This window comes from Canis lupus, chromosome 20, assembly GCF_003254725.2.
Source record: "Canis lupus dingo isolate Sandy chromosome 20, ASM325472v2, whole genome shotgun sequence".
NCBI classification, from domain to species: Eukaryota; Metazoa; Chordata; class Mammalia; order Carnivora; family Canidae; genus Canis; species Canis lupus.
The window spans coordinates 53,627,368-53,644,818 of NC_064262.1; the positions used below are offsets into that span (position 1 = coordinate 53,627,368).

General features: G+C 40.8%; 1 protein-coding gene across 2 annotated transcripts in view; it reads right to left on the reverse strand.

Annotated features, from left to right (window-relative positions):
- Window positions 1-8,510: 8,510 nt before the first annotated feature.
- LOC112666391 (putative adhesion G protein-coupled receptor E4P) overlaps window positions 8,511-17,451 on the reverse strand; it is a 42,905-nt gene continuing 33,964 nt past the window's right edge. The window contains exons 12-17 of one of the 2 annotated variants that reach the window (XM_025457258.3): window positions 16,941-17,176; window positions 15,084-15,150; window positions 14,401-14,492; window positions 13,053-13,233; window positions 10,943-11,038; window positions 8,511-8,819 (exon numbers count right to left, since the gene is read on the reverse strand). In XM_025457258.3, coding sequence (XP_025313043.3) covers window positions 8,763-8,819; window positions 10,943-11,038; window positions 13,053-13,233; window positions 14,401-14,492; window positions 15,084-15,150; window positions 16,941-17,176 — 729 coding nt within the window. In that variant the 3' untranslated portion in view covers window positions 8,511-8,762. Of the gene's footprint in view, window positions 8,849-10,942; window positions 11,039-13,052; window positions 13,234-14,400; window positions 14,493-15,083; window positions 15,151-16,940; window positions 17,177-17,451 lie in introns of both variants that reach the window. The other variant, XM_035702856.2, reaches the window with a different exon arrangement.

Sequence of the window (17,451 nt, forward strand, 5' to 3'; positions counted from 1 at the left end):
TGGTTAAAACCATTGGTGGATGGAGACTTTGAGTTTTCTGCTGATGAATCTCTCCATGAGGTTTTTTGGTTTTGATTTGTTTTCCAATTTGGTGTACATTTTTGTTGTTTTAGCTCGTGCCATTACATTTTTTTCCCTAAATTTTCATGGCTTCCTTTAAGGTAGGATTATTCAGCCTTAGCACTATTGACTTTTTGGCCTTGATACTTCCTCATACAGGGGCTGGCCTGTGCACTGGAGAGTGTTGGGTGGCACCCCTGGCCACCACCCACTAAATGCCAAGCACACCCTCACCCTGAGGCAAGACCACCGGAACTCTCTGCAAATATTACCAAGGGTCCCCTGTGGGGGCACTAAACTGCCCCAAGTTGAGAAGCACTACTTTCAATGTTGCTTTTACTCTCAAGGACATTAGACATTGTATCTGAAAATAAGTGGCAAATAAAATCATTGAAATATTGGCCATATCAATTTTAAGACACACTTAGAAATCCAGACATGCCCCATCTCAGGAGATGTCCTCAGGCCAGCCCTCCACCAGCTCAACTGAACAGTTTAAATGTTCTAGAACCAAAGAAAATAAGATATTTAACACTCACCACACAGAAGAAAGTTTGTCCTCTTCGCCATAGCCCCTCTACCTTCTAACTGATAACTGATAATAGAGAGGGAACTGTAGAGTCTTATTTCCTATTTCTCAAGAAGTCTTGGAGGTTTCAAGAGGACCACAATCTGTTGGTGTTATTTCTACAGTTAAGTAGAGGCAAATCAAATTAAAGGCAACATCATGAATACAAACCTCTAGATGCCATTTGCATCCACATCATGCTTACCGCAGAATTCTCTGGTCACTTAGTCACTTGTTGGACACAGAAATAAGGACCAAGGAAGGAGGACATCCCTGACTTTGGGGCACTAATCAGCCAAGCCAGCAACCACCCTGCGAACCCTGCATGCTTGGCAACATTTAAAAACACATCTGCACTCCCATGTGCGTTGCAGCACTCTCTTTTTTTCTTTATTTTATTTTATATTTTCACTCATATGTGGAATTTATTTATTTATTTATTTATTTATTTATTTATTTATTTATTTATATTGGAGTTCAATTTGCCAACATATAGCATAACACCCAGTGCTCATCCCATCAAATGCCTCCCTCAGTGCCTGTCACCCAGTCACCCCTGCCCCCCGCCCACCTCCCTTCTCACCACCCCTTGTTCATTTCCCAGAGTTAGGAGTCTCTCATGTTCTGTCTCCCTCTCTGATATTTCCCACTCATTTTTTCTCCATTCCCCTTTATTCCCTTTCACTATTTTTTATATTCCCCAAATGAATGAGACCATATAATGTTTGTCCTTCTCCAATTGACTTATTTCACTCAGCATAATACCCTCCAGTTCCATCCACATCGAAGCAAATGGTGGGTATTTGTCATTTCTAATGGCTGAGTAATATTCCATTGTATCTTGACAATAGCCAAGATATGGAAACAACCTGTCTATCAAAGCCTGAATGGGTAAAGAATTGTGCCAGAAATATATACCCACATATTTTATTCAGCCTTAAAGAAGAAGGAAACGTTGTCATTGGCAACAACATGGGATCAATCTGGATGATGCAATACTAAGTGAAATAAGCCAAACACAGAAGGACACACATGGCATGATCTCAGTTCTAGGTGGAATCTAAGAAAGCTGAGTACATAGCAGCAGAGGCTAGGATGATGACTGCCAGGACCTGGGGGCAGGGAGAATTGGGGAGATACTGGTCAAAGGATGTAAGGTTTCAGTTGTGTAAGATGAATGAATTTGGGGGGGGTCTGCTTTACAGTGTGGGGACTAGAGCTAACAACATGAGCTTCTATATCTGAAACATGCTGACAGTGCAGCTTCAGTATTCTCATCAAAGCTAAGAGATGGTAACTGTGGGAGGGGATGGATGTGTTAATCAGCTTGAGTGTGGTTATTGCACAGTGTCTGTGTCTATCCAGACATCACGTTGTACGCCGTCAATATATACAATTTTATTTGTTGATCAGGAAAGCCTGCTGGAGAGGAGAAAAAGTAAGTTGAATCAAACCCACAGAACTAGATATTGAATATTAATAAGCGTGTGCCCCTCCGTGTAGGTAAATGAAAGAATGAGGTATCAAGTAGTAATATAGGAACATTTCAGTTCCACATCTCAGACTTGTAGGATTTGATTTGTGAGGTGAAGTTGCTTTTCTTCCCACTTTTCATGGTATTTATGCCATGCAGAAATTACTTTGAAACAGGTGTTCTTATCCTCTCCCTTGCCCTGCCCCGTCTGTTGCAAGCAGACATAGAAATACTAACTGTCCTAATTCTCAGTTCCTTGGACTCTAGCCACTCACTTCTTGGAACTTCCCCCTGTCTGATCTCATCTGCTTGCCAGCCCATATCTCCATTACAGACACCCTGCTGCCAGCCTCTACTTCTTGTTGGAGAATGAGTGATTCTCTCAATAAGCTAAATGAAGTCAATGTCATACTTTGAGGTAGAGATAAACATCTTGTCTATCTCCTAGGTAGTAAATTTGAAGTTCACACTAATATTGGTGGAACACTGTGCTATTCCAAGAGGAGCAGCAAGAACCTAGAGATTCCATATATTGTAGTAGGAGTGGTAGGTTGGGAAGGTTTGAGCCACTTGCCCAAGCCTGGTGGACCTGGGACTCCACACGTGGGTTCTCAGCTCTAGCCATTAGCTTCTGTGCTATAGAATCACATAATTATTGTTCCTTTTTCCTACAATGTGGTTCAGTCTGTCCTCTTCACTCTGTAGAATGACTTTCTCCACTTGGTGAACAGGATCTTCATGGCCATTCCAATGGGACCTTTGACAAAGATTCTCTTCTTGGACTTGGCTGGACTAGGTCAACAACCTTGGGCTTTCGTCTCTGTCCTTGTAGAATCCAGTTTGATAAAAAATCTTGCTAAATCAGTTTAGCAAAATCCCCCATTCCTGGTATCTCTCCACCTTCCATATCTTACCATACTAGCTGCTTTCAGTAAGAAATCCCCTGGCCCTGATGTTTCCTCTTGTTGATTTTACACCCCCTGACTCCCACCCTTCTTGTTGGATGTAAATCTCCAGTTGTCACTGCTGGTATCAGAACTGAGTCCAATTTCCTCCCAGTCTTCAAGACCCTATTGGACTGGTCCTTACACCCATTGAGATGATCCCTCTATTGAATAAATCCTGCATTACTGTTCTCAAGCAAGTTTCCTTGAATGACTTTTTTCCTAGCCGTTAGAGTAGTATTTTTCTTGAACATCTGCCAGGTCCATTCTAGTCTCTTAGTTAAAATGCTTAGGACAGAAAATCTGAGTGGTTAGAGGAAAAGTCAATGAATGGACCCCTTCTGGGTGGCCATACTGCTGCAACTGGCAATGACCAGTAGAGACAATATTATGTGGCATGTGGGGAGCCCCTTCTATGCCAAAGGCAAAAGGATCATGAAAGAAAGCTGACACACTAGCAATTCTGATTTCTAGTTGTAGGTGTAGGCAAGTGTTCTGTCTTTTCTATTGAGTATATATCTGTGCATACTCATAAATATAGCATAAATATAATGAGATGTGGGGGTGAGAAATGATGACCAAGACAGATATAGTGAGAGCATAAGACCTAAACCGGGAACATGAAGGGCCAATCAGCAAGTTCATCATAAACCAGGAGTATTTATTGAGCACTTACTATATGCTGGATATTATTCTAAGCACTGAGAATAGGGAGGTGAATAAAACAGACCAAACCCCCTGCCCTCGCTGCATGGAAACTCCAGTGAGTAACACAAGAAGTAAACCAAATAATAAGTAAATGTCTGTGCAACAATGCTGAGTACTATGGAGTATGCTAAGGCAGGGAAAGGTGATAGAGATTGGGAACAGTTTCACTGTAAAGTGATGTGTGGAGAGAGACTTACAGTGATTGGGAGTCATGAGACATTAGGGGTAAAGAGCACTCTGGGAGGGAACAACAAGATCCCTGCCACTCCTGACACAGAAGTGGGTCTGTTTTGTTTGAGGAGGAGTCAGAAGAGCTGTTCAGCTGGAGAGAGAAGTAGAAGGAAGCTAGAAGGAAAAGAGTAGGAGGTGAACCCCCAGAAGTAAGGGTGAAAGTACCCTTATCTCTGATTTGTGGAGATGCGCCAGGAGGACTCTGGATTGTGGTTATGGGAACTAAGATTTTGAAAAGAGGAAGAACATAATCTGACCTCCATATTGAAGTGAGTTAAGTTGACCCACCATCTCAGTTTGCCGTGGGCTGTCCAGTTTTAGTACCATCATTTCCACATCCAGGGAAACTCTTTAGTTCTGGGAAAACTGGATGGTGGGGTAATCAGGGCCCACCCCTGGATGTCATATTGATGACATACATGAGAGCAGATATGGAGGGACCAGTAAAGTGTCCACTGCAGTAGCTCCCTCTTCACTCCTTTACTATAGATAAGATACCAGAAGATTCTCAGCTGTCTGTAAAGAACATTCTCATTTTTGATGAGATGGAAAGGGATGGAGATTGTACCTTTGATGATCTCATCAATTGCTTCACCAGATCTCAACTTGGATTCCATGTCATTTGAACATCTATATCTATTGAGAGTCTTCTTACGATGCAGGGTTGCTTCAGTACGCCTAGAGTGAAGGCTGCAATGCTGAATCTCTAACAAGTCAGTCAGTGCTTTGTTGCTAGTTCCAGGACCTTGCTTTGAGTAGGATGGTGTTTCTCAACCTCATGTAGAGTTTGTTAAGCCATGAATTTCTAGGTTCTCCACTGCAGAGGTTCTGAGTCTGATGGCAATTCCAAGGTGACAGCTGAGGTTTGCATTTGTAACAAGCTGGCAGGCAGTGCTGATGATGCAGAGCTATAGACTCAAGTTTCTCAAACTTTAACTTGCATAGACTTTCATGGAGACCTTGTTACAATGAAAAGCCCAATTCACTAGATCTGGGATAGAGCCAAAGATTCTGCATTTGTACCAAATTTCTAAGTGATTTGGATGACACTATGCTACTGATTATCAGGCCACATTTGGAGCAGAAAGACAGGTCAGTTAAGTTTCTATTACTTGCAACTAAAAGCATCCCTGATTGATGTGATGCCTATATGTGTTTTTGCAGGGAGAAGTCACTTTTTCAAAATCAGAATCTCAAAGTATTCTGTGATGCAATAAAAGAAAATCTTAAGAGCTCCAGGTTAGACACCTTTTGTTTTATTTCCTCTCCTCTGGAACACTAACCCAAACATGGTCCCTTCTAAGCAAAAGTGCATGTTGCATAGAAGCAGAAGTGGGTTTGGGTCAATGGCTCTGCCACAGGGGCTGGGAAGTTCCCAGAAAAGAAAAGCTGGGCAGACAACACAAGAGAAGTTCCCCATAAAACCGCCACCTCCGAGTAAAGATTAGAAGTCTAGCAAACACATTCAGGTCTCTGGTCCATTATTCATTTCCTGAAACAGCTGGTTGACCACAAATGATTTCTTCAGGAATTACCTGTTCACTATAAACTAATGTCTAGACCAGTAATTCTCAATGGGATCGTTTTTATACCCAGATGGCAATGCCTGGAGGCATTTTTTTATGGTTGTGATGGTTGTTTGGGATAAAGGCAGTTACTGGCATCTCATTGGTAGAGGCCAGTGATGCTGCTCAATATCCTGCAATGAACAGCATAGCCTGCCCACAACCAGTTATTTTCTAGCCCAAAATGTCAACAGTGAAGAGCTTGAGAAGTAATGCGCTAAGTGGAGGCAAGGAACATTTCACTTATCACCTTGTTAATTTATCATTATAATATTTATCATTCTTGCCTTCCAGAAGCTTATAATCTGGGCAAGGAAACACATACATCATGTGTGCAACAGCACACAAAATATAGGGTAAGTCAAATCATATGGATGGCAAGGGAAATGGATTTCTGAGGGCTAGAAGAAGAAAAGGTTCTTGAAGGAGGTAGAGGCTAGTTCTTAAAGAAAGCAAAAGGTTGAGAGAGGCAGAAAGGAGGAAGAAAATGGACTTCATGTTGGGAGGGAGGAAAAATATTGACTAGAGAGTCCAAACCCACAGCACCTAGAACATTTGGCTGATTTATCCTCTTCTTGCAACTGTCTTGGACTTGAAAACAGCAGCAATATTTGTGGAGCTTAAGCACAAGAATTTGTCAACTGCCCTGGAAGGTTGCATTTCATGTAAGTTTAATCTGTGTGAATTTGATGTTGCATGACATAAAAAGAGCACCACAGGCATGCCTTTGGAAACCATGTGAACCTCCCAAAACTTTTACTGTTCAAGAGGAATCACAAAATTTTAAGGCCAGCAAGTGGAGTAAATCATACACTCTGGTTGTATCACTGCCATGTGGAGGAGACACTTGAATGGATTAAGCAGAAAAGGACAGTCTTTGGGCCACCACCTAAAAACTGCACATGAAATCTCTTCAAATGAATCATGGTGACTCTCAGATGCTATTTCTATGCTTCCTGCTGTTATCAAGTAAAATTGTTTTTATTTTATTTTTTTATAAAATTATTTTTATTGGTGTTCAATTTGCCAACATATAGAATAACACCCAGTGCTCATCCCATCAAGTGCCCCCCTCAGTGCGCATCACCCAGTCACCCCCACCCCCTGCCCACCTCCCCTTCCACCACCCCTAGTTGGTTTCTCACAGAGATTTCTCATGTTCTGTCTCCCTTTCTGATATTTCCCACTCATTTTTTCTCCTTTCCCTTTTATTCCCTGTCACTATTTTTTATATCCCCCAAATGAATGAGACCATATAATGTTTGTCCTTCTCCAATTGACTTATTTCACTCAGCATAATACCCTCCAGTTCCATCCACATCGAAGAAAATGGTGGATATTTGTCATTTCTAATGGCTGAGGAATATTCCATTGTATACATAAACCACATCTTCTTTATCCATTCATCTTTCAATGGACACCGAGGCTCCTTCCACAGTTTGGCTATTGTGGACATTGCTGCTATAAACATTGGGGTGCAGGTGTCCCGGCATTTCATTGCATTTGTATCTTTGGGGTAAATCCCCCCCAGTGCAATTTCTGGGTCGTAGGGCAGATCTATTTTTAACTGTTTGAGGAACCTCCACACAGTTTTCCAGAGTGGCTGCACCAGTTCACATTCCCACCAACAGTGCAGGAGGGTTCCCCTTTCTCCACATCCTCTCCAACATTTGTGGTTTCCTGCCTTGTTAATTTTCCCCATTCTCACTGATGTGAGGTGGGATCTCATTGTGGTTTTGAATTGTATTTCCCTGATGGCAGGTGATGCGGAGCATTTTCTCATGCTTGCTGGCCATGTCTATGTCTTCCTCTGTGAGATTTCTCTTCATGTCTGTTGCCCATTTCATGATTGGATTGTTTGTTGCTTTGCTGTTGAGTTTAATAAGTTCTTTATAGATCTTGGATACTACTCCTTTATCTGATAGGTTATTTGCAAATATCTTCTCCCATTCTGTAGGTTGTCTTTTAGTTTTGTTGACTGTATCCTTTGCTGTGCAAAAGCTTCTTATCTTGATGAAGTCCCAATAGTTCATTTTTGCTTTTGTTTCTTTTGCCTTCGTGGATGTATCTTGCAAGAGGTTGCTGTGGCCAAGTTCAAAAAGGGTGTTGCCTGTGTTCTCCTCTAGGATTTTGATGGAATCTTGTCTCACATTTTGATCTTTCATCCATTTTGAGTTTATCTTTCTGTATGGTGTAAGAGAATGGTTCTTTTTAAAACACCATCTGGTAACAAAGTTAGTCATGCATTTATTAATTCTAGTGTTGGAAATCACTCCTAGAATCCAATTACTTTGAAAAAGAAATGAGTGGGAAATATCAGAGAGGGAGACAGAACATGAGAGAATCCTAACTCTGGGAAACGAACTAGGGGTAGTGGAAAGGGAGTTGGGTGGGGGGTGGGGGTGTCTGGGTGATGGGCACTGAGGGGGGCACTTGATGGGATGAGTACTGGGTGTTATCCTATATGTTGGCAAATTGAACTCCAATTTAAAAATTTTAAAAAGAAAAAGAAATTAGAAATATTAAAACAAACAAAAAGAGAAAGAAACAACTGCTGTGACCCCCATGCTGCTGGTCTGGGAGTATTCCCACAGGATACATTCGAGATGATACTATACAAACAAAATCAACCCAAGAAACAAGTAGGTTTGAAAATCATCAGGCAAAGAAGATAATGCAGGTCTTTTGACTACAAGACCCTTCTGGTGACAACATGCTCCTAAGCAGGATGGTGGAGGAATTTTGCATTGTAAGAGAGCAACACTCTTTTTAATATTTATTCATATGGGAATTATTGAATTCTGAAAATGTTGAATGATGCAAAATCTTCAGGAGCATAAAATACAACCGATTGCCAAGAGAGAAAAACCTGTCAGGTGAATCCAGATGTTGGACAATAAATCTTGGGCAAGGTAGCAATAGCTAGAAAAAGAAAATACACTTTCTTTCATTACTAAAAATCATTCCTTGAGTATTTAATGGCACATGATATACAATATTGAGTAAGGGTCTCAAAGGTCTCCCAGTGACCCCTTCTATCTCTTGAGATAGAAGCCAAGATAGAGAAAAGTCTCAGAACTGCTTTCAGGAGGAAGATACAGATGATGGCATTTGTCCCATCCATGTGTGACCAGGGGAGGCGCTGTCCAGAACCAGCTCAGGTTTCTATTCTTTGTCAAATAGCACAGACAGGACGAGTCTCAGGCCATAGATTACCAAGAAGCAAGGTCTCTTCTAGGAAAAACTTCTGATGACATCCGTAGTTCCTCCTATTTGGGGAGATAGTAGGTAGAACAATCTGAAGAGAAATTAACACCTCAGGAAATGACAAGCCAGAATTTTTCTAAGGTCTTAGCTCAGTAAAGACACCCTAATATCTGACTTTATAACCTTCTCCCCATCCCAAATGCAATCTATGATGACCTTTTTATTTATCTGAACTTTCACAAACTTTTATAATGTATTTGTTTACCATGTGCCAGGCAGGACTCTAAGCAAGTAACACATATGACCTTGCTTACTTCTCATGATGAGAAAGATACTACTATCATCCTCATCTTACAGACGAAGTCCTGAGGCACAGAGATAGTAAATGGCTAGCACAAGCTCATGCAGCCTGGAAGTGGTGGAGTTAGGACTTGAATTCAGGCACCTTGACTCCCTTCACACAGTGACAGATCACTAAATGCTACAGAGGATCAATAAAGATTGTAAGATTGAATATGTGCTTTTTATTTTTTACCTTTACTTTTATTTAATTTTTTAGAGTGTGTGAGCAAGTTGGGGGGAGGGGCAGAGAGAGGCGGAGAGAAAGAATCTCAAGCAAACTCCATGCCCATCATGGAACTCAATGCAAGGGTCAGTCTTATGACTCTGATATCATGACCTGAACCAAAATCAAGAGTGGGATGCTTCACTGACAGAGCCAACCCAGACACCCTGAATATGTGCTTTATAGAAGGTAAAGTATTGTCCAAAGATAAGAGGATAGGATTACTGTGTGGAGCCTTCTATATAGTTGACTCTTGATAATTTGGTGTTAATAAAAGTAGTAATAAAAGCTGACATGGTTCAGAGTAGAACAAAAAGCTTCCATGTACACTGTTTTGTTCCTCAGTCCATCAGACATTTCAATGATGAATGAATTGAGGCTCAGAGAGGTTAAGCCACTTGCCCAGCATCTGCCAGCTAGAGCCTGAAAGAATCCAGATTCCAATACAAATAGGTGAACCCCAAAATCCATGCTGTGGGTCCCACTATGCAACATGTGTTTGGAGACCACATGGGCTGGGACAGTTCTTTTACACAGTTCAGGTAGACACTGTCCTGAACTGCAATCCTTTGACTGCTGGTGATTTCAGCCAAGGGTTGAGCCACTGGCATATGCTGTTAGGACACTATCAGCAGCCAGTTGTCCTCTGTGTGAAAGTGCGTGTCCCAGGAAGTGGTCCTAAAGTTGTTGATGATCTGGAGTGAATCCCTGTACCCAGCTGAGTAGCTTTGAGCAAACCCTGTGGACTTTCCCACTCTGTGTCCTCATCTATAAACAAGGACCTTAGACACTCAGCAAATTAAATGAGCATCTTTTATGGGCTAGGCATACTCTAGGTAGAAGGAAAATGATAGTAACCACATCACTGAACCTACAGGGGGCAGAGTTTGACCAAAGGTAAACACTTTCATGTTTTCCCCGACTAAGAGAAATATCATACAGAGAGGACGTCATGCAGAGAATTAAAATAGAAGGTGGTAATAGACAGTGAAAGGCTGTCACCATGACCCCCTTCCTGGAAACCAAACTCCCTCCACCCCATGTGTCCTGATTTATCTTCACGGCTCAGTATCTTTCCATATCCCATATCACTTTGTGAAATAGTATATAATCCATGTTTGGGGGTTCATTGTTGGCCTCCCCCATCAGAATTTATTCTATGAAGGCAAGGATTTTAGTCAATGTATCCTCTGGTGTTTCCTCAGAACCTAAAACAGTGACTGGCAATATGGGACAATTAGTAAATATTTGTTAAATAAATGTTGTTATATATATTTAAATTTTGAGAAATATCATTTTGATATTTATGTAAAGACTGGAAAGAGAGAGAGAGAGAGATGAGAGGAGAGAAGAGGGAAAAGAGAAAAGAAAAGGAGAAAGAGAGGAAGGAAGAAAGGAAGGAAAGGAGAAGGAAGGAAGGAAAGAAAGAAGGAAGAAAAAAGAAAAAGAAAGAAAGGAAAACAATTCCATTGGTTTTGGTTTAAAAACCAAAAGCCACCATTATAACAGAGGAAGTAATGCAGTTTCTCTTTTCTTTCAGATCAAGGGACCAGGAAGCTCCTGGCAGTACAAGATTTTGGGTTCAGCAAGTACACAGCACTGCAGAGAAGCTGGTCTTACCATTTTCATTTGGGTCATAGAGTGAGTTACATCAGTGCTCTCAGTTTCAGCCCCTTTGCAGATCCCGCTAAAGCATTTCTTGTATTCCATTCGCACCTGAGGAATATAGAGGTTTATTAAGGAGGTGCTTGATAAGGGAGAAAGGACCTTGATTAGCAGGCTAAAGATATACATGGGAAGTCCCATGGCTACCTTCTCATTGGTTTTCTGTATACTCTCAGCTATCCTTTTGTTCATTCATTCTAAAATTCAAGTTCCTCATTACAGAAAAGGTATTTACTAAATGTCAGGCATCACCTACTCCTTCTAGATTGGTGGTGGTGATGATGATCCTGACAATGAGGAGGAGGAGGATGGTGAAAGTGATGGTGGTGATCATGTGGAATACCTGATGGTCATGATGATGACTCTGATGACAATGAAGATGATGGTGGTGGTGGTGGGGGATTATAACAATAAAGGCCACCATTTATTGAACACTAGCAATCTTCAATACACTTTATATACAATATATCATTTCAGTCTGACATAAGCCAAATGAGGAAGGTTCTTCTGTTATCCCCAATTAAAAATAAAGAAGCTGAAGCTGTTGGAAATAAATGGACTTGTCTCATATCCTACAGCCAGCATTCAATACCTCTTCATTCTCACTCCAGAGCCCTGACACTAACCATTATCTGAACCAATCCTTAGATTTCATGAATTCCTTCCTGAAACATGCTTAACATGTTTTAAGATAGTTAAACATTTCATATTAAACATTATTTCACTAAGACACTTGAGTTATACTTTATTCTAGGTGTGAGGAATACTAAGCATTAAGAAGGCCCTAGAAGATGAAAGAGAAATTAATGAAGTGTTATGATGGCATTTTTGCCACCACCATTTAATTGCTGGTAGTTCTGATCAATAGAAAAGGGAGAAATGCCAGAAAAACTGTTTCTAATCTTCTAAGAGAAATAAAAATATAATGATGACCCTCTGAAGAACTTAATGTGTGCCAAGGACTGTGCTAGGAGATTTATATTTCAATAGCTCATCTAATTCTCAACCCTGTGAGGCAGGTGTTGCCATTTACACAGGTGAGAAGTTTGAGGCTCAGAGAGGATAAGAAGGCTGCCCAAGGTCACAGGGCAACCTACTCAGTAGAAAACCTGACATTAGAGCTGAAGTCTCTCTGTTTTTGGTATATTCAGCCAAATTTTTCAGTGCCCTGCCCTAAGTGCACTACACTATAAGAGGTTATGTGTCTTTCTAGTGAACTTAGGTGTGGCCAAGTAATCTGCTCTGGCCAATGAAGAAAGCTAATTAAGCTACACTTATCAGGATCTCCTTTCCCTTTGCCATGAGAATATCAGTGTTCTAAATAAGGGCTGCCCTTCAACCTATATCCCAGAGTGAAAACAATGTAGATCAAGCCATGGCTATGTAGATTGGGCAAGAAATAACCTTTATTTTTATAAACCACAGAAATCAGGGGGTGGTGGCTCTTTGTTACTGCAGCATAATCTCCCTTATCCTGACTGATACATGCTCTGCTATGAACTGAACTATGTCTCCTCAAAATTCACATGTAAAAGCCCTAACCTCCCAGTGTGACTGTATTTGGAGATATGATGCCCTTTATAGAAATGATTAAGATTAAATGAGGTCATAAGGGTACATCCTTGATCCAAAAAGATTAATGTCCCAAAAAGGAGAAGCATAAAATCTCTCTCTTCCATGTAAGGCCAGAGCAAGAAAGTGGCCCTCTGCAAAAAAGAACAGAGCTCTCACCAGAACCTAATAGCACAGGCACACTGACCTCAGATTTCCAGCCTCTAGAATTATAAGAGAAATCTCTGTTGCCCAAGCCATACAGTCTATGGTATTTTGATATCATCTGCAGCAGACAGAAGCACACTCTTAAGAGATAGGTTGGAATGCGAAGGCTAGTTAGGAGCTAGGGCAGCTCAGAGCACATGTCATACTGAAGCATAACCTAAACCCTCTTCCCAGAAGGAAGGCAGCACCAAATACAAACATAAAACATCAGAAGGGTGAGAATGGGACCAACCATTCAGTAAGACTTTTTGTCTTGGCTGGCAAGAGACAAAATAATTAGGCTTACCTGGCGATTAAGGAGACAGTGTACCACAAAGAGCAAAATGCCTTGCAGGACATTGATGATGGTGAATGTGTATGCCATGACTAATCTGATCACCTTCCCCAGCTCTTCAACCATAAAAAATCCAAGGCCCCAAGAACAGCCCAGGATAAATAGCTGAGCAATGGCTTTAAATGTTATGACTCTGCAAAGGAAAAGGAGCAATAATGACTATCATTGATCACTATGTGTTGCGCACTGTTGGTTTGCACAAATCACCTGAGTTAAACTTTACATCAACCTCATGTGCTTAAGTGGTTTATGCAAAGTCATACAGCTCAAAGATGAGAGAAAACTCATGTTTCAATCATTATCGAGAGTAATGGTTTCTCCTAACCTTGGAAATGATTTATCTGCAAGTCTTTTATTTGGATCTATTGGAAGCAGTGTGGAACATGCCTTCTAGGATATTTTTTTGAAAATGTAATTGAGGATGATATCATGACTTCAGAACATAACAGCTGTTGGGTTCCTTCAACTGAAAATTGTGTTTTATAAAACAGAACAGGGTTGTTGATGGCAACTGTCTAGGAGAGCTTACGTGTGTGAGATGATATGTGTGCCTGCACACAGGGGTGTGAGCCTACACTCCTCCAACACCTGTAGAGGGATGAGGAAATACCTAGAAGGGTGATGTTTGACCCTTCAGGATGGAAAACACTAAGGCTAAGAAATGTTAGTTTGGTCTGAGAAGTAGATGAGATGAAAGCCAGGGTCTGAAGTTGGAAAGATATTCCTTTAAGTTCTGTATACATGACTCACCAATGCAAGGTTCTAGCCCACTGTTGGGTAAAATAAGCAGTTGTTCATCTTATCAATGGGGGCTGGTACTCATATCCACCACATAGATTGGAGTTATGAGCATTCAGTGAAAGAATATTGGTAAATTTCCAACATCTACCAAGTCCCTAGTTAACGTCAGTTGCTCTTATCATTAATTTCAATCATTTAGATCAGCACCAGTAAGAAATGAACATCTCCAATAAAGGATAACAGAGTCCCTAGAAGTAGGTGGATTTACAAGGTGGGGGAGGCAGGATAACACTGATTCTCTTGGCATGAATTTCATATGATGATTATGTTACACAAAGGAGGCACCCAATAAATATTTGTTGAATAAAGAGATCAAGGGGTACATGAAGCTACCTAAGATTATAGTTTTTACCTCTAGAAGTTGTACCTCACATACTCTTTATCCAGTCCTAGGAAATGTTGTATCAGATTTTTGTATGGGTTTTTCTTTCCTAGTTAGAAAGAAAAGTAGTCCTGTAGGAGAAATCTGTGGATACCACTGATTCTGGGAACTTCTTACCTGGTGTCCTGAATGGTAGAAACTTCATGATTGAGGGAGGAAAGCTTGCTTCTCAAAATCCACAGAATTTGGAAATACAGCACCAAGTTTATCTGTGGACACAAAATGAAAACCCGAATTGGAATTTTATTTTGAGGCCATGGCAGGCAACTCAATTTGAGGTAGACCTAAGAATCTTTTTCCAAAAGATACGGGCTTCATAGAATGCTATGAGCATATGCTCTGGTCTTTTATACAGCACATGGTATGTATATGTACCTGTGGCACTTGGTGCTTGATTAGGGTGACTATATAGTTATCATTCACACCAAGTCACCTTGAAAGTGAAAGAGTACTATTAATTTCTATACCAGGATAATGGATGTGATCAGGAAATTTCTGATGAACAGGAGAACATGTCACTCTGTGCAGAGTAGATACTTGTTAAATATTTGCTGAATGAAGAAACGTGGGATTTTTAGAAGAATTCCCAGCGGAGGGTTATACTCCATCAAAGCAACAAGTGAACCAGGGGGAAGCAGGGAAAGACAGATGAAGAGAGCATTTCCAGGAAGAGGAGTTCATCACATTAGGTTATATTTTCTTAGCTTCACATCATTTCTACTTTCACAGAAGGAATCACACTCTATGTTTGGCCAACCCAGGGCAGGCACTCCCATAAATAACTATCACTAGTCACTCACGAAGATAATGACTGCCACTGGTCCCATGAAACTCCAGATGAATGCTCTATCGAACTTGAGCCAGCAGCTGTCGAGAGAAGGTTACACATGGGTTCGCATCTGACACAAGCTGTATACTCTAAGTTCAGTTACCCCAAATGTAAGTGGGGGCAAACAGAAGTATTGAAAAGATTAAATGATTACAGCGGCTATATTGCCAAATCTTGATGTTAAGTAGAGTCAGTCCTCTGACTTTGTTCTTTCCTCAATATTGTGTTAGCTCTTCAGGATCTTTTGCTTCTCTAAATAAACATTAGAATCAGTTTATCAATATCTACAAAATAATTTTCTGGGATTGTCGTTGTGAATGCATTGAATCTATAGGTCAAGTTAGAAAGAATTGACTGACTCCTCGGCAATATTAATTCTTCCTCTCCATGAACAATGACCATCTCTCCATTTATTTGAATCTTCTTTGATTTCTTTCATCACGTTTTTGCAGTTTTCCTCATCTGGATCTTGTAGGAAAGATCAAATGAGATCATGTGTATATAGATTTTGAATATGTTTCCTGGCGAAGAGGTGGGGCTCAGTTAATAGTACCCTATTAGTAACAATTGGTATAAGAGAGTAAAAATAGTAATTTAACTAGAGCAAGAAAACCTACCAATGCTAATGAAGTATATTCATATACGAAGTACGCTGTTGCCCAAGTACTTTTTATTATGTCATGGCTTATGTTGGCAAAGATAGTCAAATTATTCTGAACAGAAACCTGGCAGCATAAAACTATTAAATCTAACAAGTTTGTCAACACTTAGTGAACAGAAAAGCTCCTGTGCTTATGTTCTATACCAAGTGTTACAAATGATAGCCCACAGGCCAAATCCAGTCCACCACTTGTTTTTGTAAACAAAGTTTTATTGAAACACAGCCACATTCATCCATTTAATATGGTCTATGAATTGGCTGCTCCCCCACTCTAAGGGCAAAGTTCAGTAACTGTCACAAATACCATATGGCTCATGAGACAAAAAGTTACCACTTGATGCCTTATAGAAATTTTGTCCACCCCTGCTCTATGCTACCATAATATCCCCAGAATCATTCTGGCCGGATGTTTGGTTTAAGCTGGAGACAGGGCATCTTTTTTCCTTCAAAAGCATCACCTTCATTACGTTGTTTTAGCACATGCCCGCCTACTCCCTAACAGAAACCCCATTGCCAAAACACTAACATCTTCAACTAACTTTGCAGAGCTTTGCAAACTTCCTTAGTGAGGCAATAATCCCTTTAGTGAAGAATTCTGACTTCAGCTGTGATCTTGAGAAAGTTTCTTCGATGCACTAAGCCCCAATATGACATCATGAACAGTGCTGACCCCACAGGATTACAGGGAGAATAAGATGAAATATAGGCTATCTATGAGGCATCACAAGCCTTCCAATTTGCTGCTATTGTTACTCTTTTCATTTTGGGGATGAATCTCAACCTCTTCAGCCACTCTTTCAGAATCCTACAGAGCACAGAGGCTACAGGTGGGCTTTTTCATCCTTGAAGTTATTGAATGTACTTTTTGTCCCTAATATCCTGAAGTTGTAATCAAAATTTAATGTGTAAGTACATTTGTCTGAAAGGTACATTTCCCTGTTTGGGGAAATAGGCCCTGGATTTCACCAAGTCTCAAAAGGATCCAGCCCCCAAAGATGCTGAGAACCATTTCTCTAGGGATTTCTAAGAGAAAATAGAATTCTGGCTTATAAAGAGACTGGTTTGAGGAATAATTTACAATGGGAAATGGACTGAAATGTTTTTGGTTTCTGATCGTGTGTCAGCCATAGACACCAATTCCACCATCACGGCATACATCATGCTTACTGTGTGTGTGTTCCATAATTTTGGGGTCCTATTACTGCAGACACAGCCACAATCAGAGCTGGAATCCCATAGCCAAAAGGGTACATGAACTTCTTCTTGAATTTGCCTGTACTGGTGTAGTTGGCCACCTTGAGATTCCTAACAGTGAGGAAGAGATGCAGCCCTTCAAGGAGCATCCAGGTGAAGGCGGCCAGGTAGAGGTAGTGCAGCACCCCTGCAATGATGGAGCACAGCACCTGGAGGGGAGACAACAATTAGGAATGTGTTTTGTACTCCTGTACCCAATTATGTCCTCAGCATTTAGCATTACTTGGGTGTGGCCTGCATTTTCAATTCTAACACCTGTAATATTTTACCTGGGAGCAACACAATTTGGGGAGCTCTCAGTGACCCCATGCTTACCTCATATACAGGGCAAGCCAGAAATACCAAGGAATGAATGTCATAGGAAGAGTCCTCAGATCCATGACAGATGAAACTTGATAGATGAATAGTCCATGGCCCTTGCCCT